The sequence below is a fragment of the Anolis carolinensis genome, chromosome 6, assembly GCF_035594765.1.
Source record: "Anolis carolinensis isolate JA03-04 chromosome 6, rAnoCar3.1.pri, whole genome shotgun sequence".
NCBI lineage: Eukaryota > Metazoa > Chordata > Lepidosauria > Squamata > Dactyloidae > Anolis > Anolis carolinensis.
The window spans coordinates 51,259,288-51,285,283 of record NC_085846.1 but is presented as its reverse complement, the minus strand read 5'-3'; the positions used below and the strand labels follow the sequence as shown (position 1 = coordinate 51,285,283).

General features: G+C 40.8%; 1 protein-coding gene across 1 annotated transcript in view; it reads left to right on the top strand.

Moving 5' to 3' along the window:
- The window catches only part of cntnap2 (contactin associated protein 2), a 924,912-nt gene that overhangs the window by 418,326 nt on the left and 480,590 nt on the right, over positions 1-25,996 (top strand). Inside the window, exon 3 of the mRNA XM_008112904.3 lies at positions 14,005-14,198. Within this exon, the coding sequence (XP_008111111.1) occupies positions 14,005-14,198 (194 nt within the window). The remainder of the gene's footprint in view (positions 1-14,004; positions 14,199-25,996) is intronic.

Below are 25,996 nucleotides of genomic sequence, written 5' to 3'. Positions count from 1 at the left end.
GCATGTTGCAATTCGAGGAGTCTGATCAAAGATTTAGAAATTTCTGTGGTATGATAAGCTCCTGTTCCTCAGCCTCAGCCAACAAGGCTTCTCTCACATTTCATTCTTTTAACAAATTGACACGGAAGATTTAGGTCCCTTATCTCCATCCCTCAAGTTTTATCTCATCTTCCACAGGGCCTGACATCCTTACTACTTCAAATGATCCTTGCTAGTGGGCATCTGCTTCTGAGTTTCTGGTTGAAACACACACAGCCTTGCCTTTCCGTCGTAGTAAGACTTCTGAACTGTCTGTGCCTTCTCCAAGTGTTGTTTAGCTATCTAGGAGACTATTTTAAAATGTTCCCTCATCTCCATAGTGTAACATGGAGCAGATGGAAGAGTTTTTCTCTTCCCAGACTTCCCTAAAAAGGTTCAATATTTGTGGTTATCACCCAAATAGGACTTCAAAGGGGGGAAACCCAGTTGATGCTCAGGTACTTCCTGTATGGCAAACAATGAATGAAATAATAACTTACGTGATTCCTTAGGTCTGGTGTCCACTAACTTCCTAAGCATATGTTTTAGACTGTGATTGAAACTTTCTACCGAACCTGTCTTTAAGGGAGGATTTTTAAAGTCTCCCATTTTTGGTGCATCACCTGAGCCACAAAGTGGGTGAATACTTCCTTCGTGAAGCCAGCTCTTGCAAAAATGGGAAATAGCCTAGGAGATGATGGATCTTAAAGGGACTGCTTCAGGATATCTAATAAGTTAATCTATCATCACCAAAATGTCAGTATGCCCTCCACTTGATTTCTCCAGAGACCCCACCAAGTCGAAAACAATTTACTCAAATGGAAACTTCTATGAAAGGGCTATGTACCTAACCATCCTTACATTTCCTAATCTCAGACAAGCTTTTACAACCCTACGATTCCAAAGTATGCCTTCAGCAGTGCTGGATAGTAGACACTCGGGCACCCCTCTGGCTAGCCGGCTATGCATATGCAGGGCCCCAGAAATTGAGGACCTGCCACACTACCTGTTCGCCTGCTCCCTATACTCTGCACCAAGAAATACATTCTTAGGGCCTGTTCTATGGTACCTATAATAGAACACGGTTGCAGAAAAGCTCTTCTACCTTTTAGCTGATACCAACTCCACAATCACTTATAAGGTGTTGTGACTCAGCTGGAACCTCAGATCGATTTTGGTGAGGATTATGGGATTCAGGTTCAGAATCAGGTTCAAAATGTCCCTGTTGTAGAAGATGAGGAACAGAGAGTGCAAGTTCATTTTTCCACAGCTAGGAATCATGTTGTTGATACTGAAAGTAGCCAGGTGCAGATTGACTTAGAAAAGGAGGACAGTTCTCAGTCTGATAGCAAGCAAGCTGACACTAACGAGCAGTCTGACCTTGATGAAACGGGAACCTTAGATCAAGCTGACCATTTGGAATTCAGAATTCGAAGGAGTGTGAGAATAGCAAACAAGAAGGAGGACAGAGGCCAAAGAAATGCTTTCATGTTTTGCAAAGGGTATTAAAGCGATGTGTTTGGAGAGAAACCTTTGTCAAAGCAACTTTTCGTTCAACCAAGAAGCAAGCTTTCATTTTCCTGGATTATCTTGCAGCTCTTGTGTTCATGTTCTTGGAACTTTGTCATGCTCTAACAGGACTTTGTTTGTTTCTGGTGATTTCTTGAATTATGCTCTAAGGCTTTATTTTATATCTATCTTTTGGAACTTTACTTTTGTTTTTAAAGAACTTTTTATCTTTTATTTTCTAATACACTAAAAAGACTTCAACCTATGTGCAGTTTGGTGTATACAGCAAGGTGACGCTAGCCTGAGGTGCGACATAAGGTCTTTCTCTTTACCCTGGCAGCAAATAAAAAGAGGACAAGACTGATTGCGGACATTGCAGTCGACTGTGTGGGGATGCTTTTATCTAGTTTTTAACATGACTGATATTTTATATTGACTTTTTACCAGTTATATTTTGCATGCTCTGTTTTATCCTCCTTACATCCTGTTTTAACTATTGAATTTTACAGTGGTTTGTATAGATGCTTGTTTGATGTTGTTACTTAAGTTTTTAAAATGACTGATCTTTTATATTGGCTTTTTACCGGTAAATGTGCACTTCCCAGCACATGTTGCATTTGTGTTGCTGCACCTCACAATGTATATTTTGCAAGCTCTGTTTTATCCTGCTTGCACCCTATTTTTAACTGTTGGATTTTACAGTGTTTTCTATAGATATTTGTTTGATGTTATTTGTAAATGCATATGACCATTGGTCGGAGCATTAATAAATGGATTGATTGGAAACTTCTAACAATGGCAAGAATACTAGTGAAGCTGGAGCGCATTTTGGGACTTGGGTTATCTGATCACCCGTATGTGATTTACAGTACTGTTGTCCTTTCTTATAAGCCCCTGGCCAATAAAACCTTTGCACTAATTAGTCCAGAGTCTTTTCCCCAGCCAAATGTCATGTGCTGGTAATATCATGGCTTAATCTCATGATTTCTGTTTGCAGAATCTGAGGAATCACTAGCTGTCCCATTTTCCCCCTATGTCTTCTTTCTGGGTAACTCGGTACATTAAGTTTCCTATCATTTCAAAATGAGAATATACTGAGTCACCCCTTCCAGGGACCTGAGACTGTGCGAAAGCAGACATCAAGAGGGTATCTTCTTGCTGCTAAGCTACCAACTGTGCCTGGGATACATTGGCCTCATTCCAGCTTGAAATGCTGTCTTTATTTGAACTTTCATACTCCGTAGCCTCCAATCCTGAACCAACACAGCTTCTTTTTTGTAACCTCTGGAACCATCCCAACTTTGAGATGTCATTTCTGCCCTTCTACCCATATTGTAGCCAGTGCTGTCCCTTAAGGCTTCATATCCCCATGTATGCATCAAATCATTAAAGGATAATAACACTTTATTTATATTCTGCCCTATCTCCCCAAGAGGACTCAGGGTGGATCACAGTATACATACACAGCAAACATTCAATGCCGTTTGGACAGACAGAACAGAACAGACAGGAAGGAAGTATGTTGTGTCGACATGTTATGAATAACTTTTCAATAACTTTAAAAAATAGGTCTTTTTTATTGCAATTTCAGTGGGAGAGGTATATCAGAACTTTTACAGAACAACAAAGAATGACTTTATACATACAGACATACAGACTCTATGCAACTACATTGAATTCACAAACAACCTACAGTGGCTAACAAACAAACAAAGGGGGTTACATTTTCACTCAGCATTCACACACAACATGCATCCATCTTCATGCATACAAATACAGTAGAGTCTCACTTATCCAAGCTAAACGGGCCAGCAGAAGCTTGGATAAGCGAATATCTTGGATAATAAGGAGGGATTAAGGAAAAGCTTATTAAACATCAAATTAGGTTATGATTTTACAAATTAAGCACCAAAACTTCATGTTATACAACAAATTTGACAGAAAAAGTAGTTCAATACGCAGTAATGTTATGTTGTAATTACTGTATTTACGAATTTAGCACCAAAATATCATGATATATTGAAAAATTGACTACAAAAATAGTGTTGTGACTGCGCCTTCGGGGATTATGGTTGATGGGGATGGAATTCGAAGAGGAAGAAAAAACCCTCGTGATGAGGGTTCACTGGAGGAGTTGCGCAGGAAGCGACTTAGAGAGCTATATGGGGGATCTTCTGAGGAAGATTCAGATGGGGAGATGGATGCTGAGGAACAGGTGGTGGCTGGGGAAGCGGGCACTGAATGGGCACAGCCACCGGAGATGTCTGGGGATTTGGGGTCTATGGATACTTCTGAACCTGGGGTTTCTGCAGGAGCTGATCCCAATTGGGAAGCTTGGAGAAGGGAGGATGGTTCTTTAAGTGTTCATGGGGCTAAGTGTGGGCAGGATGATTGGGACTCCGACGAATTGCTAGGTACTCCAGATCCACGAGCTCTAGCTGTGTGGAGCTCAGACTCTGAGTAGATTTGGGACACCTGGTGTTTGGGTGTGAGTGTTTGGTCACCCAGGAGGAAGGGGAATAAAATGGGAATGTTTGGCCACTGCACTTTGCGTGTGGCAAGGTGTTGCTGAGGCGCCATTGGGATCTCTGTGTTTCCATGAAGACTGGACTTGGACTATGATTTGAATCTGCTGTTATCACCTAGCTTGGCTCTCGCTGTGTCTTATCGTGGACCTGTTTTGGATGACTGCACCCTCTTCAGACCTTGGATCGGAATTTGACCTTGCTACTGCCTTCGCCCTGTGATTGATGACTACTATCGGCTTTTGACTCCTGGCTTGCTCTTTGGACACCGCTGTTATCTCCTGACCTGACCTTGGAATCCCGGACGACGTCTTTTCACCATCCTTTTGGAGCCTTCGGCTTTATCCACATTGTGGAAGCAGTCTACTGCATTCTTAGTTTGTTTTTTTTGTTCCTGACCAATTTGGTGTTTTCTTTTGGGAACTGTTCCTTTGAAAACTACAGAGCCAGCTGGCAGGGCTTGGACTCAGAAAGTGCAGTTTGCACTAAGTTTGTTTAGCTTTGTTTTTACCTGCTTGTGTTGCTGAATTATATTTTTGTTTGAACTGCTCTTGAAGCACTGATAGTGAAGTGTTTCAAGGTTTTTTCTGTGTTAACATTACTTTTTGGCTTATCTGCTGAATAAACTCTATTTTTGTTCGCTAATTGGCGTCTGACTCTTGACAAATGGCTTGGATAATCCAGAGGCTTGGATAAGTGAGGCTTGGATAAGTGAAACTCTACTGTATTACCATATCTTTTCTCCCTCCTTGGAGAAGCACCTGCTTAGGCCAGGCCCTGCTTTCCCTGCAGCCTGCCAATGCATAGTTCCAAAACGCCAAAATGCTAAAACTTCAAAACTCCAAAATGCATCATTTTTTCCTAAAAACAATGCCAAGGATCAGACCCCCATTTCCATACAGCAGAACTGACTCCCTGCAACATGTATTCTGACTCCAAAATGCACTCCTTCCTTTTTCCATGAGAAAAGGAGGCCCAGTGACCAGATTGCTTCCTTGCAAATCTGCTACTTCCAAGTATACCATCTCCACTGAGCATGGTGGGTGAATAGTGTCGCTATCTGTCACTTTCTGGATCATCATATAATCATTTATATAGCAATACTAGCTTGGGAACCCGGCGATGCCTGGGTTATTTGATAAAAGCATTATTTGTCTTTGATTGTTAGGTATTCTCAGTTTGGAGTGGGTGAACTACAAATCCCAGAATCGTGGGTCAATCCTCCCCAAACCCTGCCAGTATTCAAAGTTGGCTGTTTTGGATCTGTGTACCAAGTGTGGTCCAGATCTGTCGTTGGCTGGTCATCGCCTGGTTGCAGTGCTCTCTGGATGGGGGTGATCTGCTACAACCCCAGATTCCAGGGGCAATTGTCCCAAAACATCTGTCAGTATCACAGCAGACTATGTTGAGTCTGTGTGCCAAGTTTGATCCAGATCCGTCATTGGCTGGGTTCAGTGCTCTTTGGATGCAGGTGAACTATAACTCCCAAAATCAAGGCCCATTTCCACAAATCCCTGCAGTATGTTCAGTTGGTCATGAGGCTTCTCTGTGCAAAGTTTGGTCCCAGTCCATTGTCTGTGGGGGGTCACTGTTTCTCTGGAAGCAGGTGAACTATAACTCCCTTTCCCCAAAACTTGTCCAATATGCTCTTTTGGTTATGGGGGCTCTGTGTGCCAAGTTTGGTCCTGGTCGATCATCAGAGGGGTTCGGAGTGCTCATTCATTGCAGGTGAACTATAAATCCCAGTACCTACTACTCCCAAATGTCCAGGCCAATTCCCCTCGAAAAAAACCCAGTATTCAAATCTGGGCATATCAGGTATACATGGCAAGTTTGGCCCAGAGCCATCGTTGTTTGGGTTCATAGCATTCTGGGTGTATAACTCCTCTACATTCCCCAGTAGGAGTCAGTGCTCTGACTTGATGCAGGGTGAACTACAACTTCCATTATGTGGAGTCAATCCCCCAAACTCCTTCAGGAAGTGTAGTTGTGCTGTGTTTGTTCTGCAGACAGATTTGAAAGGGAAGGGCAGTAGGCAGGGTCATGCAAATTTCACACCAATGGAGAACCCTGGGATGCCTGCCTGTGGTAGAGCAGAATGTAAAATATAGGATGAAATGGTCCCGAAACGAAAGCATTCCTTTTATGGGGGGGTGGTTTGGGAAGAACATTGGCAGGGTTTGCGCTGCATGTTCATGGAGCTCACTGTAACCTCAATGTCATTGGAAAAGAGTGACTTGCTGGCTCCTCAGCACTGGGAACTGCTGCCTGTTTGTGGAGGCCAGAGGCTGTCTGTGTGAACAGACACTCGTGCCACATACACACATACGGGTTTTCACTTTTATTATGGATATAGATTTCCCAAAGTTGTAAATGAATTATAGACATCTTTCATCCTGACTCCATCTCAGTTTCCTGGACCAGATGTTGACTCTTCTGTCAGGGGATGATGGGGTGCAGAGTGTATTCCAAAATATCATCCTCGCCTCACCTCCTTTTCCAGACTGTCTTCCCATGTGGATAAACAGCACTGGTCAAACACACTCCAGCAGACGAAGGTTCGGTTGTAAATCCAAAAGCTATAAATCTTTATTTACATGACTATATACAAAAAGAGAAATTCAGTCCATTCTCCGTGAGTGCTCATGCCGAGGCAACTCACTCACACACACACGAGACTCCTCTGCATTCCACAGTCCAAGAAGAAAGTCCCGGTCAAACAAACTTGACCCCATTGGTCCTGTGATACGTCAATCATAGCAGGTTCTCATTAACTCCATAACTACTGGAATGCCTTGCTTAAAACTAACACAGAAGGCATTTCTAACAACCCAGATTGATTTTAACATTTCACAATACACAATACCCTGACATCTTCTTGATTGATGTTGGCCTTGTTTTGACTTCCTTCTTACAGTTGTAAACATTTCTCTTATCATTGTCGCAGTTCTTATCACAGTTTACCAGGCAGGTCAACTATTTCAGGTCTCATTAGCAACTTTTAATTACAATTCAGCAAGCAGGTAGTTAATCCTTGCAGACCTTAATATTAGAATGGTATTTCCAAAATTTTGCGGTCATTCATTCATCTTCCATTCAGTTCCATTCAAACCATATATCATATTTTTGTCTCAGACGTCCAGCTTCGGCGCCTTGGAGGTTGTGCTCGAATCCAGCCACAGGGGGTGCTGTTGCTCCATCCTCTGTGACGAAAAGCTATCAGGCCTTCCTTTTGGTTAGCGGGCATTTTCTGGTCTTTTTCTTTTATGATGTCATAAAATATATCCCCCACTTTTTAGTGGTACCTAATTTCTCTACTTACAGCTCTAAGCTGTTTTCGAACTGCTTAGGGAAACAGTGAGCTGGGCCAACAGTCAGGTGCTCACTCTGTCCCAGGCTTAAATTGGCAACCTTTCAGTTGGTAGATCTTATTGCCACTGGTGACTTGCCAGCTGTGCTTTGGTTTGCTGGACCAGAATCTACCACAGCCTGAATCTACAAAAGCCACCACAGAGTCTCCATCTACCTGTGCTGGCACCACTCATTCTGTCTGTGAGCGAGTTCTTCCCTGATCAGCTACCCAGGGCTCTGCCAGTACAACTAGACCATCACATATGTGTTCTTCCTTCTCACCACATTTATAGCATACTATCGAGTGTCACTGTGGCACAGCACTACTTTTTGCACACTTTTGTTCACCTTAAAGTTTGTTATTGGAGACCAATTGAGTTTTCCTTTATGCGCATGCACCATTAACGAAGTACATACGAAGTTTCGGAAGTTTCAGAAAGTTTTGAATTTTTTTGCTTCAAAATTCGGAAATGACTTTAGAAACGAAGCGCCTCTACTTTAGAAGCGAGTACTGAACAATTTTTTTTCATGGATCACACATGCCTATTATTTAGCACAATGAAATTATAAAAACCATTAGCCACTAGATGGGGCTAGTGTTTAGTCGAAACCCGGCTAACTGCTTATCCAAGTCCTTCCGGTTTAGAACAGTTGTTATTTTTTACTTATCTGTCTCCATGAAAAGTCCAGGTGTTTCAAAGTCAGTTTTATCTGACTCCTCCTTCTTCTACAGTTTTTCTCTCAATAATTTCTTGTGTATCTCCTTCACATCCTCCTTCTCTGTTCTCCCACCTTCCAACTGTTCTTGCCATCTTCTCTTATCAGTCCCTGTTCCACACCTTCACCCCTTATTCTCCACCCCCTCTAGCTTCCACATTATTCCCTATTAACCTTTCTATCTCAGTGTTCTCCAGATTCCATTCAGGATCATCACCTTGGGCAGTTCCTTCCATAGGTCCAACAGTGTTACAGGGCCTCTGTAGACTGATTTCATTGAAAGGCAATTGCCTATCACGCAAGCCTACAGAAACACCGAGGAAAAGTGTGTGTGAATCTATCCATAAACATGAAGAACTATGAATATTTGGTTTCTCTTTTCCTAGCCTCAGTGAAGATAATACACATATACTGGGCCCTTGATATCCATTGGGTTTTGGTTTCAGGACAAAATCTGTTGATGTTCAAATCCTGTTACATACGATGATGTTGTAAAATTGTGTTATTATATAAAATGTCAAAAATAAAGGTTTGATTTTTTAAAATATATTTTCAAGCTGTGGATGGTTGAACATGTAGAATCTATGAATGTGGCCAGCTGTATATAAAAGTCAAGTGACTTTCAAATTTTATGGTCCTTTTGCGGTTGCAGCCTATACTTGCTGCAAAGGTTCCGCCTTTCCCATACCTGTCTCTATCAGCTCAGAAGTTCGTGCCAGTAGCTTCTCAATAGAGACATTGCATATAGCATTTTAAGGCTCTGCTACAACAGAACTGAAATTCCCTTCTGATATGATTCTATTTTTTTCCTCTTGCATTTTTTCATTTGTAACTGAAAGTAGAGCAGATGGTGAAGGCACAGCTTATTGGAACATGTCATTTGAAATTATCAAAGCTACTAAATGCTTGTTTGCCGTTGGGGACTCTTTCTAGAGAGGCATTGCCTTCTCTTTTTGAATACAGTTACTTCAAATTCTGCCCATTGGTTCAAAGAACATGTTTATCTCACAGTTGCTATCAGCTATTTCCATTCTCTGCTTTTATTCATTAGGGCAGACAGATAATTGAATTGGGACTGAACTCCATTAAGAAGACTGGCAAGGCAATGAGAATTGAGAAATGTGCATCATGCCATAGCTGTTCTAATGGAAATAGTGGAGGTTTTTTATCCGACAGCTTTTGAACATTAGTTTCTTTTTTGAAAAATATTAATTTTTAAATGTCAAAGCCTCAAATTTAGAAACAGAAAAGGTGCTGAAAGGCAGAGCCTGATTGGACTGAACAATTAATTTTAATCTTCACAAACTTGTATCTGAAAATAAAATGTATATATAAACCAGAAAATGTTAATTCTGAGATTGAACTGAAATGGGGAGGGAGTGAGAGACTTTGTTGAGCATGTGTAACCATGATAAGCACTCACCTTCATGTTGATGATGTAAATTACTATTAAGAATATTGTCCCATTAGTGAAATGAGACAGCAGAAAATTAGATAATGATCCTATTAATTAGTTAAATCTAATTCGCTATGCCTTACGACACAAGGTTTTTTGTGGGAGGTTGCCATAATTAAATGAAGTCTTCTTCTTTTTTTACCCATTATTCTTAAATAATGAACGAAGAAAGGGATCCACATAGAAGCATATAAGGCTGATTTAGGTTCTGTGAGTAGCCCATGGGAAAAAATCTGGCTAATTTTAAAACTAAAACAGCAGATTCCAAGAGTTTGTATCTGATGAAAGAAATACTGTTCTCAGTCCTCAGATCAATAGGGGCTACAGCCAAGAGAACAAAGTAACCAACTTGCTTACATTACACTGTTAGAAAGTTTATTGGTACTCTTTGATCTATCAATTGATCTTTTCGGTGTGTGTCTAGAAAAGGTATGACATATGCCCTTCCTTTGAGAATAATGATTATTCATTCACACTAACACATTTGACAGTTTCAAATAGAAAGGACCTTTCTATCTGCTGCAAGAACTTCTGTTTTCTACAGAATGAATATACTTTTGATAACTTCTGAATTGCAATTTTAAAGGACAAGAATGCATGGGATCCCTGAAAACTGCATGGATGAATTGAATATAATATATTTAATATATTTGTATGCTGCCTTGTCGTCATGTGCATCCTAGGAATGTCCTTTTTTTTTTTTTTTGAGAACTTGCTTTTAATCTGTATATAATCTGCATTATAATGACACAAGATTTAACTTTTTGTACTTTGGCTCTCCTATGAAGCCAAACAAAAAGAATGGCATGTTTATTTTAAAAACAGGAACTAGAAACTCTCATGAAAAAAAAAAATTAAGGTTTAGAGTTTGGCCTCTTTCCATCATCATAGTGACTGTGAATGGTAAGGTTTGCTTGGGAAGTACTATAAGAAAAAATGGGTTCCCAAGGACTTGAACTAACAAGTGTTCTCTAAATGGAATAATAACAATGTATTAAATATCATTAAACATTGTATTATACACAATAAACCAATATAAATTTCAGATAAATGGTTGAAAAAGCCAATCAAACTGTTGCATTCACAGTATGATGAATGGTAATCAACTTTCTTGGTTATTTTCTTGTTTCTTCTTCAAAGAAGAGTAGACCCCTGATGCATAACATGTTTCGACTACTTATAGTCTTCGTCTGGTGGTAGGGTCTGCAGGTATCTTGCGCGCTCGCCAACCCCAAATGGCTCCGGTTGGTTGCAGTAACTATTAAAAAAAATTTGAAAAAATATATTTAAAAAATTTAGGGGGGAAAAAATATACGATACATATTAAGACCCATTCTGAGAGTGGGCCAACGTAGCTTCATATTACAATGCTAGATGTGCCGTGATACCATGTGTTGGATAGCGGATCAAAAAGCGAGATCAATCCGAATTTAATCCAAATTAAGAACTAAATCGAGAATTTGCTCATACCTAATAATTTAATCAGAGTTCGACAGTCTTATCTTAAATTACAGTTTTATGTAAATATTAAAAATGTTTAACCTACTGATGCTTCAATTAATGTAATTTTATTAGTATCTATTTTTATTTTTATTTTTGAAATTTGAAATTTACCAGTAGTTGCTGCATTTCCCACCCTCGGTTTATACTCGAGTCAATAAGTTTTCCCAGTTTTTTGAGGTAAAATTAGGTGCCTCGGCTAGTATTTGGGTCGGCTTATCCTCGATTTATATAGTGTGTTTATGAAAAACCAGAAAACTCTCTATCATCATTGATTGATTTGATCAATCTCTTTTTTATTCTGCTAGGAAATATAATTGTGTTCTATATTGCATCTTCTTTATTATGTCTCTCTGGGGACAGCTAAAGACCATTGGTGGCTATCTAAATGTAATAGTAATCAAAACGCAGGTGTCTATAATTTACAGAGACGTAAAAAAAAGGAAAGTATGGTATATAGTATGTAAGTACTGTTGGTAATGTAATATTACCTTCTATATAAACAACTTAGTGGCACTTGTTATACAAGTTGCAAAAGAAGGGGATTATGGTGTCGTATTTAACATCAATCTAAACTGGGTTTGGCTAGAAACAGTGGTAGATCATAGCCCCATCCTTATGGAATCTCTTACATTTACTAGTAGAGTATATTGCAATAAATATTTTACTCAAGGTATCCACTATTTGTATTATCATTCACTACATTAGTATAGTTCTTAACATAAAGGAAAACACTTGACAACACTTGCAAAGGTATTATGGAAAAACTATCCCTATTTATAGTTTAAGTGCCAATTATGTCAAATAGAAATAAAAACCAAACAAAGTCTTATAGTTGACTTGATAACAATCAAAATTGCTATCTCAGCATTTAATCTAGTTAAATAAACAGTTCTTAACATGCAGATGTACAATAAGGCAACCCTTCACATAAGCCTTAACATAAAGCTGTCGTAGTCTCTAGTTTGATTTCAATCTTGTCAAATTGAGTAAATGAAAAACAAGCAGAATCTATTGCCCTCTTGATAGTGTTCTCAAGTGTTGCTCCCTTCTTTTGCAGCTTGTATAACAAGTGCCACTAAGTTGTTTATATAGAAGATAATATTACATTACCAACAGTACTTACATACTATATACCATATTTTCCTTTTTTTTTTACGTTTCTCTGGCTATCTAAATGTGGCATCATTTTTTCAGTTACTTGTCCTCGTTCAATTTCTTGTCATTCTTGAACATGACTAAAAGCAAAGCACTGGAATTTTCAAAGATGTGGTCAAAGGGAAATCAAAGACACTTACACATCCTCTTTCCTGAATAGGAAATGCATATTTTGTCTACAAGTAGATGTGCATTTTGTTTTGCCATCAAGTCTCTCATGCACACTGTTTTTAGATAAGATGGAAAGCCATGGAGACAAGAAGCAGGCCATCACTTCTTTGAATATGCAATACATATGCAAGATTCAGAACCCATGAATTCTCTTGATGGCTAAAGCTTAGCATTTAATATCTGTACCCTCATTGTTTTAGAAGTTATTACATAACTCATTAACAGTAGTAAATCATTCTTATGAATTGGCAATCCAATATGAAAGCCATCAATTCTTATTTTACCATGAAGAAATCTTTGGAGCCAATACTTTTAAGTAAAGGCTATAGTATTGGAGAGAGCTTAGATTTTTCTTTGTGTCAGCAGTGACTTAAAAAAAAATCTAAAACTTAAATTAATGAGGAAGAATTAAAGAAATCAATCAATTGGGGTTGTTGTATGTCTTTCGGGCTGTGTGACCATGTTTCAGAAGTATTCTCTCCTGACGTTTCACCCACATCTATGGCAGGCATCCTCAGAGGTTGTGAGGTATGGATAAACTAAGTAAGGAAAGGAAATAATACATATCTCTGGAGAGTCCAGGGTGTGGCAAGAGTCCTTTGTCACTGGGAAGCCAGCATTAATGTTTCAGTTAATCACCCTAATTAGCATTGGAAAGGTTTTTGTCTCTTGCCTGGGGGCATCCTTTGTTCAGTCATTAGCTGTTCTCTGCCCTCAGAGTGTTGGTTCCCATCTACTGTTTTGATTTTAGAGTTTTGTAATACTGGTAGCCAGATTTTGTTCATTTTCATGGTTTCTTCCTTTCAACTTTCTTCCTTGACAACTTCAACAGAAAGGAAGAAACCATGAAAATGAACAAAATCTGGCTACTAGTATTAAAAAAACCTCTAAAATCAGAACAGTAGATGGGAATCAACACTCTGAGGGCAGAGAACAGCTAATGACTGAACAAAGGATGCCCAGTTAGGGTGCCCGCAGGCAAGAGACAAAAACCTTTCCAAGCTAATTAGGGTGATTGACTGAACCATTAATGCTGGCTTCCCAGTGACAAAGGACTCTTGCCACACCCTGGACTCTACACAGATATATATTCTTTCCTTTCCTTACTTAGTTTATCCATACCTCACAATCTCTGAGGATGCCTGCCATAGATGTGGGCGAAATGTCAGGAGAGAATACTTCTGGAACATGGCCACACAGCCTGAAAGACATACAACAACCCTGTGATCCTGGTCATGAAAGCCTTCGACAACACAAATCAATCAATTATCACATACTTGTACTAGTCACATTTGATAAGGGGAATAGTAGGTAATTTAATTAAGGTTTGAATAGTTAAACCATGGATAGTCATGTATGAATCATCCTCAGTTGAGGCCCAAATGATGGGATTGATATGACCTATTGGGACCAATTATGGATTTTGATATGACCTGTAGATGTCAAGGATCATTTTGTGTAGAGAAGAAAGAACCAATGCCACTCCAGGAAGCCAGTCATCCAAACAACTACTGCTCTAATTATTGTATTATGAGGGTGGAGAACTCTTCAACAGTGGCTAATGTTCAAGAAAGCATTTAAACATTTTTCTTTTCTTAGGGGCTGGAGGCTGGTGTCCATCAGACAGTGATCACTATCAATGGCTGCAAGTAGATTTTGGAAACAGGAAACAGATCAGTGCTATTGCCACCCAAGGCAGATACAGCAGTTCTGACTGGGTAACCCAGTATCGAATGCTCTACAGTGATACAGGGAGAAATTGGAAGCCATACCATCAAGACGGAAATGTTTGGGTAAGTGATTATGTCAAATGACACCAAGTTGTTTTCCATGTATTTTAAATATACCATGTTTCACTAGTGATCAATTAGATTGTGTTCCAGCTCATCTATTATGACTTATTTCTATATGGTTTAAGAACATCTTCCTGCTATTTGGATGATGACACTTACTTTCTGTATATTCTGAAGGCAGATAATTATTGAGTAGCATTTTATTCCCTATGATAATGGTTCATGGAATGTATGGGCACATAAAAAATCACTTAAAAATAATTAAAGTGTGATATGGAAAAGAGTAATGTGATTATTTGTGGTACGGAGAAAATGGATAAAGAATTTTCTCCTTCATTCATAATACTAAGGACCTCATCAGATGGGTTAAAGTGTCCTATGATGGTCCTACTCGTGCCACGGAGCTCAATGGCTCCCATTCCACAATGTCAAACTAGTTCCGGCAGGGCTCCCAAGATGCAAGTAGAGTAGGAATGGCAACACAGAAGGCTTCCCGTATTGCATAGCCAACAACTGGGGGAAGCCAGGTGGCAGATGTTTCGCCCCTGTGGGATGGGGTAAAGTAGAAGCTGGGTGATGTGGGGCATGGAGCGACGGGTTCCCCACATTCCACACTGGATTCACCATGATGTATGGCGAATCCTATAGGTAATGTCTTGAGATGAAGATGCGTGATCAGAGACTCAAAGACACAAAATATATAACACATGGAATTCTCAAACACATGTGTAATGTTATTATTCAGCTTACATGACTGTAAAGTGGATTAGGCCAATTCCTGGAGGAAAAGACTGGTGATTGGTCATGATGCTATCCAGAACCTCACAATATCACTGACTCCCAGTTGCTGTTGACTGCTTGTGTCTTCACCTTCAGTTTGTGACTTAGTCAGAGGCAGCTAATTACCCATGGTGGGGAAACAGACTGCTAGATTGTGTAAATTGTTAGTGTGACCCAGAAGAGTTTTTCTTAAGATCAGAAATTAGTACTAGGTGAATATGAGAGTTTAAAAAATTCGCAAAGTGTGTTGTTCCCAGTGAGATGTTTTGCTGAGAAAGCAACTCAGTGAGATTTCTTGCTGAGCCCTACATTTCACTCAAGCTCTGCAGATGACCTTAGCTTTAATATCATTGTTATTGCCAACTGAAGTAATGTCACTGACTAGTTAATTTAGTAGTAGGCCTACTCTTGTTGGAACCAACCAAAAGAATTCCAGGAAACAAAATCAGCCTCCTTCCCTTTGTGAAGTGAAACGCATTAAGTAGAGACACAGCAAGTAGAGAAAGACAGCCTTACTGATTAAATGCTCCAAACATTCTATCCAATTCTTATGGATTGTGAAACCTCATTGAATAAGACAATAGCAATGATAGTAAAAGGTAAAGGTTTTCCCCTGACGTTAAGTCCAGGCGTGACCAACTCTGGGGGTTGGAGCTCATCTCCATTTCTAAGCCGAAGAGCCAGCGTTGTCCATAGACACCTCCAAGGTCATGTGGCCGGCATGACTGCATGGAGCACCATTACCTTTTCACCGGAGTGGTACCTATTGATCTACTCACATTTGCATGTTTTCAAACTGCTAGGTTGGCAGGGGCTGGGGCTAACAGTAGGCGCTCATTCCGCTCCCGGGATTTGAACCTGGAACCTTTTGGTCAGCAAGTTCAGCAGCTCAGCGCTTTAACGCACTGTGCCACCAGCGGCAATGATAGTTGCACAAAATCCCTCCCACTGTTTTGTAAGAATTCTTCTTCTTGTCAAGAATATTCAGAAAATCCGTAAACAAAGCAAACACCTTCTCTAAAGCAAGGGTGTGGGGAAATTCTGAGGTGTTTCATTCACACTCAAGAGAACAAAACAAGCATGGATTTACATCCCAAAATATGAAACATTTAGCAGCTTGAGAATTTCAGATTTTTCAGGAAATCTCAGAGAGGAAAGAAGGGAACAGAAAGAGTTTGCCAAGGGTTAGAGAAAGTCTTCAATGTCATACAGAATTCCTAGTTTTTAGTGCGAGTAACAGAAAAAAAAATTAAGCACATTGAGCAAAATATGCAGATATGCTGCCTTCACATAATTTATACAGATAATTTCTGGCACAGAATTTTGGAATCATTGTTTTAAACTACACAGTACAAATTGAGCCTTAGCTAATATTTTGTAGGCTTATCTCCTCCCCCTTCTCAGCCCATGCTCACTGATTCCCTGGCAATAGTATGTCTCATTCTTAGCTAAAATGAGTAAGTAAAAGAACAAGAAACTCAAAGTACAGAGTTCAGCAATATTCATACCAAAGCACTTTAATATCAAATGACACAGCCAGGGGACAGAATATGGAAAATGAAGGAATGAATATAAAAGAAAGCATGCAGTGGAAGGGACCAAAAATATTCTGGAAATGTAATTTTTAACAATCTACATAAAATGTTAAAATGACCCTCTTTTGTATGCATTAGGGAAAGACGTTCTATAATTACTTGCTAGATAAGGAAAAAAATTGAACATCATATAACAAGATGGAAATGGGAAGAATACTTTCAAGGTGAATTTAGAAAAAAAATGTTTCTATAAAGCAGGCTTTCTGTCTTTATGTCTACAAGGATATGTTCCATTTTCTTTGATTTAATAGTTAGTGAGATTTCTCTCTTGTATGGTACCAGTTTCCTTTAGTAACTCTGTGCATATTGAAACTCTGGGTTTTTCCCCAAGCATTGAGCAAGTTACACATCAACACACTTTGAGCATATTAAGAAAAGAATGTTAAGTTCATTAATAGTAAATATGTTAATAGTTCATATCTCAAAAAAATCACTTACGCTCATCCATACTTTGAAATTATAGTAGTTGTTCACTAGATCACAAGTGATGACAGTCCTTTTGCCTGCCAACCCCTGAAATAACAAGTAAAGTGGATTTAAATATGGGCAGCTTTATTAATTGTTACTTATTTAACTCTGAAATTGAATGTAACTCTATTCTGGAGGAGAATCTGGTGGGAAAAAAACAGTGCCCTTACCTGGCCTACCTCTCACCTGATAAGAGCAAAAAAACCTGGTCCCCGGTTAGCCAGGACCGTGTCGGAGAAGTTGTTGAGGCCAAAGTCTCCACATTCCAAGGGCCTTTAGATTCCCCTCACCTTTTCAAGATGGATACTAGATGAGTGTTTTAGCTTATGTCCTTCACACCAAAGGGGGTGGTGCCCTAGGTATATGCCAGATTGCATATTCCCCTATCAACTTTCCGCACCAATTGGGTGCAGATGTCTATCTAGTCCCCAACCCCCACCAAATTCTCCAACACCTCCCTAATTGCTGCTTGCAAACCTAACAGAAATTGAAAGTTGCCCTCATCCGATAGATGGATACCATCTGCTCGGTAAAAATGTGTCTTCTTGTGTGTGATGGTATTGTGTGGAATAACAGACCTTCTCGGCCTTCTGCACGTCACCATCACCTGGCCACTTCAGGCGCGGGATTATTGCAGGCTAAATAATATGCGTATGGGGCCAAGCCTCCCATATCCACATAAAAACAGCTCGAGGTTGAAAAAACAAGGCCGTGCCTGGGAGCAGGCCTAGGTCATTCCTCCAAGGTGGATGACCAAAATATCAGGAGGGAGCCCACTCTTGGAACCAAATAACAAAGGAATCAAACCATCCCAACGTAAGCCTCTTCTGCCTCTCCATTCAACTGTATCAGTGGAGGTGAGGCCCAAATGCTGGCCAAATGCTGACCATAGGAAGAATGGCGTGCCTGACGTTTTGCTGTGACCGCAAATCAGGACCCTCCGTCTATACACCAACGAAACTGCAACAGGGAGAAAACAAATATGTAACTACTACAAAGAGGAGCGTACGTACCCCTTGCACACACCAGAGCTCCACCTCCCAAAAGACTTAATTTTTTCCACCCCATAACCCAGCCGGGCAGTAGTGGATGCCACTCAAATACGAAAAGAATGGGTCCCAAATTTAAGGTGAGCCAAGCCGAAGACCTTGAGAGCCTTGGTGGTAACGGACCAAAATTGATATTTTGTCAATGGAGAGCCATCGTGATGGCAAAAAAGGAGCCCAGGAGCAGTGCCTCAAAATGCTAAAAACTTTGCAATAACCTTAACAGGGCAAAGGTCATTGATCACTAACTGTGGGCGTTAGTGATCACTCCTGCATAAATCAGGTAGCAAGCAAGCCAGTTCTCCCAGTTTTGATCAACCTTTCTTTTCTTAATCTGTTCTTTATGCTCATCAGCTAGCTCATGTTTCTCTTTCTTCTCTAACTCTCTAAAAAACAAAGAAAAAAAATCTATATACTCATTCTTGAGAATTCTGTCTATGGTCTTCTGAGAAAGATGGGCACCCAGCGGTGTTGTCTCCATCGATGGAGTTGCCGGCAAGGACCATTCGGCCATGCCCCAATGCTGATTGGCTTCCTCAGCTAGTGCCTTATTGGCACAGGTCAGCGTTTGTGAGGCTGCCTGTTGACTGGCTGGAACACTAGACTTGCTAAGTGTGCTTGTGGCTGCCTGTGTAGATATACAGCCAGTCGCTTCTGAGACTGACTTTAGTCCCATGGCCACATAAATGTTGTATTTGTACCTGTTGAAGTAGTGGGATTGCCCACCACCTGCCCTTGAACCGGAACCAAATGAGCCGCCTGCCCACCGGCCATGACGGGTAATGAGGTTTCAGCTGATGACGCCGGCTGCTCAGGTTCCGGGTGGCCCTCAGGTGAGTACAGAAACTCATGGGGATCCCCAGCCACTGAACCAGGCTGCCCAGCTTCATCTCAGGACTCACCACTCCGACTAGCATCTATAGCACACACGAGAGATAATGGCATTTAGAAAATCTCTTTTACTTGCCCGACATGCTGGCTGCGGGCTAGCAGCAGGGTCAGCTGCTCCTAGCTGCTTTTCTAATGTGCTGATCTTAGCTAAAAGCACGTTAGAGTCACCTGCCGTAATGCCCTCATCATCCGATGAAGAGCTGGGAGGCACGTTAGAGTCACCTGCCGTAATGCCCTCATCATCCGATGAAGAGCTGGGACCTTTTTGACTGGTCCCTTGCCCTTTGGTCCACCAACATTCTTTTTTGGGTGTCATCCTGTAAAAAATGGAATAGCCAAAAGATGAATCACAAGAGGTATCACCCAAGCCACCCTTGGCTGGCATGGAGACCCCAATACCAAGCCAGCATCCAACTAATAGACTACATAAGTTATTAAATCATTGACTAATATTAGCATTATTACTGATATGATTAACTCAGACATTGTCCCCTCTCTACAAACACAGAATAGGTAACAAACAAAAGCAAGACAGGTGTTGAAATTGTGGAAATGTTGTAAAATGTAATTTTAAATTATCTTTAAATTTAATTTAAAAACATATCAATATTGAGTGTCATAAAATATCTGCTGCAGCATTCTTAGAAGAGCTCTCTGGTTTTTATCTGACTGGAAAAGGAGACTCTCATATAAACAATTCTACAAATGTTTTTAACTATTCCTATTTCCTAAAACTAATTTAGTAAATTATTTTCCTGAGTTTCTTTTCTTTTTTTCTGCTGAAGATGGTGATAATTCTCTGCTTAGTGCACTTGCACAAAGGGTTTTTTTTTAAGTGAGCATTCACTGAGCAAGGAGTAAATGTGGATGTTCAAGTGCCATTATCAGAATATCCCGAAATTATAGGAGAAGGAATGAGGTAAAGGGCGGGAGCGCACTTACGCTGGCCCCAACCACAAGTCCCCGTCGGGACTATTTTCTCTCCCTTCACTAAAAGCGAGCAAAGCCCTTCCCCACCCTCATGCTGAGGGCAGGAAAGGAAGTCAAGGCAATACCTGTGCTTTTAAAAACCCTCCTTTTGAAAAAAAAGAGGTACACATTACAGCAGATATTTATCGTTACTAATGAATAAGAACTAGTCCTGGAGTAGTCTTGGAGAAGGTGTGTTTCTTCTTAATCTTGTTTCTTGTTAACTTTTAGCAGACTTTTCCTACTATTTGCATCCCCCTTTATATTGGATTACAATTCTCATAATCTTCTAAACATCATAGTCATTATAGCCCAGTATATCTAAACCAGGCATGGGCAAACTAAGGCCCAGGGGCTGGATGCAGCACTTACCTCAGGCCCTCCTAATTTACCCTGTCCTTTAATAATAATAATAATAATAATAATAATAAAACTTTATTTATACCCCACCACCATCTGCCCAACGGGGACTCGGGGCGGCTTACAAGGGGCCATGCCCAAAACAATACAATATAACAGAGTATAAAAAAACAACAAATCATAACACATTGAACAATACAATAAATGATAATATACATTACAGCGCAAAATCAGAAGAACAATAAAAACAAGGGCGGGCCACATGAACACTAAGTTAAAACTCGGGGTGAGAAAGAAATAAGAATAAAAACCACAAAGAACAGGGTCATAAAATAGTGGTGCAATCTAGAGGATAGATATTGGAGGGGAGTAACAGAGAAGATGTATGTAGTAATTACTTTTGGCATAAGGACATGGCAGCCCACAGCAGCTGATAGCTTTCTCAGCCACCACATGTCTTGCCCTCATCTGAGCATAAGGACAGTGCAAGCGATCCCATTCTTATTCCAGGAGGATAGCTCAAGGAAAGCACATGATGACTGAGAGCCCTTCCGAGAACTCTCAGCCGCCACCTGTCTCGCTTTCCTCTGAAAGTGCTCCAGGAGGAGGAGGATTGGGGCAGTCAGCGCATGTCCCGCATTCCTTTTGGCATAAGGATGGGGCAAGCAACCCTGTCATTATGATGTGAGGACAACCTGAGGATTACCCAGTCCCTGCCCTGTCCCCTCCTGACCCCACCCTCTCGTGGGCCCATTCCACCCAGCGTGCGCACAGTCCCACTTCCTTCTGGCCCAGCTCTTCTGGCTGGGCCCACAATGTGGCCTCAAGACAAAAAAATCTTGCCCATGACTGATCTAGAGAGTAAAGGATTTGGAGAAAATATTATGAAAGACATCACCTTATTTTGATTAGCAGCCTACATTGCATGGTTAAATGAGCAGTGAATATTTGCTTTCCTTTAAATGGGTTCATTTAATTGATCTTCAAATTGGCCTAAGACACAGTGATAGAGATAATGGATCAAAGACATGTATACTAATATAACCCAAGACTTCAGCACCCCCTAACATATACCATATTTCATTGCAAAATAGTCACCATTGCATAATAAATCAAATCATGTTTTATTGATTAGCCCATCGGCCGTATCAAAACATTTAACACATAGACATATGTACAACCAGGGCCGGCCCCACCATGGAGGCCACGTGAGGCCGCTGCCTCGGGCGCAGGTCCCGGGGGGGCGCCGTCACGCTGGGCGGGAGACGGGGCACTGCCCTGACGGTGCCCCGCCTCCCGCCCAGTGCGCCTTGGCCTGGCTGGCCTCGCCCAGCCGGCTGCCGGCTGGATAAGGCCAGCCAGGGCACAAGGCTTACCTGGCCAGCTGCCACAAGGCCAGGGCACGCTGGGCGGAAGGCGGGGCACCGTCAGGGCGGTGCCCCGCCTCCCGCCCAGCGTGCCCTGGCCCCGCCTCCCACGCAGCATGCCCTGGCCCCGCCTCCCACGCGGCTGTTTTGTGTGTTATTTTAGGATTCTGGCCGGCCAACAAAAATGAAATTTTAATTTGTAGGTCCCAGTGTGTTTTGTGAATAATGTATGGCCCGAGGCATTGGTCTCTCTCTTTCTTATACAATTCACAGCTGAACAGTACATGTGCGATATCCTCCACCTCTGATGCTCCACAAATACAAAATCGTTCATTGTATGGAACTTGGTTAAACCTTCCGTGTTTGATCATCGTATCCAGCTGCTCAAAATGAGCTCTGGTAAATACCCTCCTGAGGAGTTTAGGTATTTCTGTCTTTAGATACCTGGCTGTTTGGAAAGTATGTTTAAAACAGCTTAACCATTTCAATGAGCCAGCTTTACTCAGGATAGCAATGTCTTTTTGACCTTCTATATCCAGTACTCGTTGAGCAACTATTTTTGGGTCTAGTTCTTCTAAGAGATTTGGATACCGAATCGGAAGTCCACAACTCCTAAAGTATTTTGTCAGATGAACTAGCCAAGAGGACTGATGTTGATTTTCTATCTGCTCTAACAGGCACAGTTTTGGCAGTCTATCATTTGCCATGGCAATCACTTTTACCCAGTAGTTGTAGGCCCTGATTTTGGATAAGCCATCAACTGTGATTACTCCATCATTGTATAATAGTTGCACACACACACACACACCTTTTGGGGGGCTTCCAAAATGGTTTTTTTTGTTTTCCTTGTGTAATAGTTGCACCCTTCATTTACTAGTCAATCTACTTGCTCATCCACTTGTCCACCCAAAGACTCACATGCTCACTTTGCTCACTCACTCACCCAGTTATCTACAAATTCACCTAGCTAGTCAGCTAGCCACTCAGTCACTCATGCTGGCACTCACTCACTCAGTTGCCCATTATTCCCAGACCACCCCTTCAAGGGTGACCGAGTAAGAGAGTGTGTGAGTGTGTAAGTAAGTGCAAGGTAGGTAGGGAAGGTCTTTGGGCAGGTGGGTGGCAGGGTCTTTGAGTGGGTAGGTGGCTGGATGGATAGATGGGCAACCAAATAATTGAAGTGGGCACGTGAGTGGGTGCATCTTTGGTTGGAAGGCTGGGTGAGTGATAGATGTGCCCTTGCTAAAAGGCCAGCGCAAAGCTGGTAGGGTGGGGCAGAAAGGCATGTGGAGGGAACACTAGGAAGTATTTAAATCATGGAAGTTACTTTCCCCTACAGAAATGGCCAGAGTTAATCAGCTAGTTTCAAGCTGAAAGTCATTGCTTTTGTTGAGGAGCATGGAAACAGAGCTGCAGGAAAGCAGATCTCTATAAATGAGAAGTTGGTGCATAACTGTCATAAAGGGAAAAACTAGTTAGAGAAAGCCACTCTTACTCAGTGTGCATTTTGAGGTTCCAAAACAGACACATTTCCTCAAGTTGATGAGGAAGTGCTTGCATATGTGATGGAGATGGGCAACAATGGCTGAAGTCAGTTTAAGATAAGTTATGGTTGGTTGATAAGGGTCATGTGCTGACACAACCTGTATGTGTGGAGGAGAACCACTTTATGCCAAAAATTGCCACCTGATTAGACTGAGAATGTGGATAGCTTTCATCGCTTTATCTCATGTATTCACAATGAAACACCATACCTCTTTTAACAAATTGGCAATACTGACCAGACTGCTGTGTTGTTTTGGTGCTTGTGTGTTGTTTTACCACCTTAAATATTTTTAAAGAGAAAAATGATGCCTAAAAGAGTCTAATTCCCCTGTGGAATTCATGAATGCATGCAAGCAAACATTCTGAGGAATATGAGAAATAGCCTTCCATGTGATTGTACTATCCAAAGTGCATCAGAAAAATGACCCAAAAAAACCCATCAAAATTTCATGATTTAGATAAAAAAGAATATAGAATCTTCTAAGACCAGCTGAACTTTTTAACAAGACTTTCTATGGATTTGAATCTATTTCTTCAGGTGACTTGTTTGTATATAATATTAGAGGCACGGGCTTTTGCCAATTGTTAGATAAATTCATTTTAAGGGAAGTATTGATTACATTGGCATGGGTGACATACTCTAATAAGCACCTGTGGATCCATGGGTAGTGATCATGTGGCACTATACATTCACTGGAAGTAAAACTCATTAAAGTAAGGTAAAAAGTTACTAGTTTAGTATCAGCCCAGATGGATAATCATCATGTTCTATGCAGGAAAGGAAGGCATGGGAATATGTGACCCCTGGCAATATGGAAGTTTTTTGTTGCTGTGGGAATATATTAAAAAGATGATGGTTAGATTGCAATTGGGCAGGACATATGGAAGAGCCTTCTGTACTATGAAGCCCCAGAGATCTGTACAGAACATGCTGTATTTGGATGTGTAGAAATATATGCCAATAAACTTTACAAAAATAGTTTATCTGCTAGCTCATCTTCTGCTCTTTGCTTCCCTTAGAATGAGAATCTTAAATGCCAGACCTTTCCCCAGATTACAGCTCATACAGATAGTATAGTGATTAGATTTACACATGACTTTCATTATACCAAAAGGTCAATGTATGATCAGAATTCACTCATCTGCTGTGCTTCATCTTTTAATGTCAAGAGATATTGATGTAATGACGAAGGCTGACAAACAATCATACCATCAAAAATGATATTTTCCATCTTTTAAAGAAATGAAAGTATTTAATGGATGGATATTTGATAGCTGATTAATCTGCCATATAATACAGTTTGAAACTGCATTATATGGGCAGTATAGACTCATATAATTCAGTTAAGCCTCCACTGTTGTTTCATGACAGGAAAACAGCTCCAGCTATGGCATGAACTCTTTCCACTCTGGGAAATGGGGAGATGAAATTGTGGTTGTTGGTTGATGGATTAGGTAATCATAATTACCCGGGATCTTTACGTCCCTTTCTGAAGGTTCTCAAGGCCAAGGTGTTCCCCATTGCTTTGTATGGAGCTGAAATATGGGGGGATCAAGATCTGGCATTGGTAGAAAGATTCCAACTTCACCACTTGAAAATTGGCTTAGGTGTGGAGAGATCATCCTTGTCAGCTGCTGTGAGAGCAGAGATGGGGGTACCCCCAATTTCCACAGTAATCCTGAAGAGACAGATCAATTAGTGGTACAAAATAAGACAAATGCAACCACCTAGACTCCCAGCCATATGCCCATTAAAACAAGAAAACCACAAAGAGTGGTCATCATGGCTAAGCAGACTTGGTCATACGGTCAGCAAGATAGGTTTTGCCCCACACGAGCTAATACATTTCAGGGCTAAAGTGTGCTCAGTTGTATACCAAAGAGCCCTTGACATTGCTGCACAAAATGATCTTATGATCATAGCGCAAGCTAGAGCCACTCCATACCTGGCTAAATTTAAATGCAATGTGGGCATGGAAACCTACACCTTCTTGACTCTTCCATTATATATTAGAAAACTTTTTACCCGGGCTAGATTCGATCAGCTCGACATTAAGTCCAAGCTAGGTAGACATCAGAACATCCCCTATACGCAGAGAACCTGTGGGTGTCGTGAGGTAGATGCAGAAGTGGAGGACTCAGAACATTTTTTCTTAAAATGCTCCTACTACACCAGGATTCGATTTCTCTATTTAGACCCTCTGCTGGAGAATCATATTCACTTAGAGGAGAAATTGCATATCCTTCTACAGGGTTCAGATAAAAACTCTATTTTAAAACTGGCCCTTTTTACACAAAAAGCACTGGCCATTCGTGAGAAGATGGAAGCTGAGAGCTGATATATTATTGCCACTAACAAAATCCAAACTTAAAATTTACTACGGACAAGACACTTGTTTTACTTACCCCTGTCCTCGTTCAAACCTTACCTTAGGAAATTACTAATTTTAACCTTTTTACTCTGTATTTGTCTAGGAGCGGGTTATTAGGCCGCAGGTCGGGATGTTTTGTATCTTTACATGGTTTTATTGTATATATGTGTAAGTGTGTACGTATTGTATGTTTTACATGTTTTGATATGGTCAAAAGTGACTAATCAATAAAGAATTGTTGTTGGTGGTGGTTGATGGAGCTATGAATCTGCTCTGGGTTTTATTCTACACTTTAAGGGTACTTTTGACTCCTCCCACAATTGGGGAAATGTTTCATTATAAACCTGAGAACAATGAATGCCATCACATTACAGAATTGCCTCTCCTTACAATTTGAGACAGGGT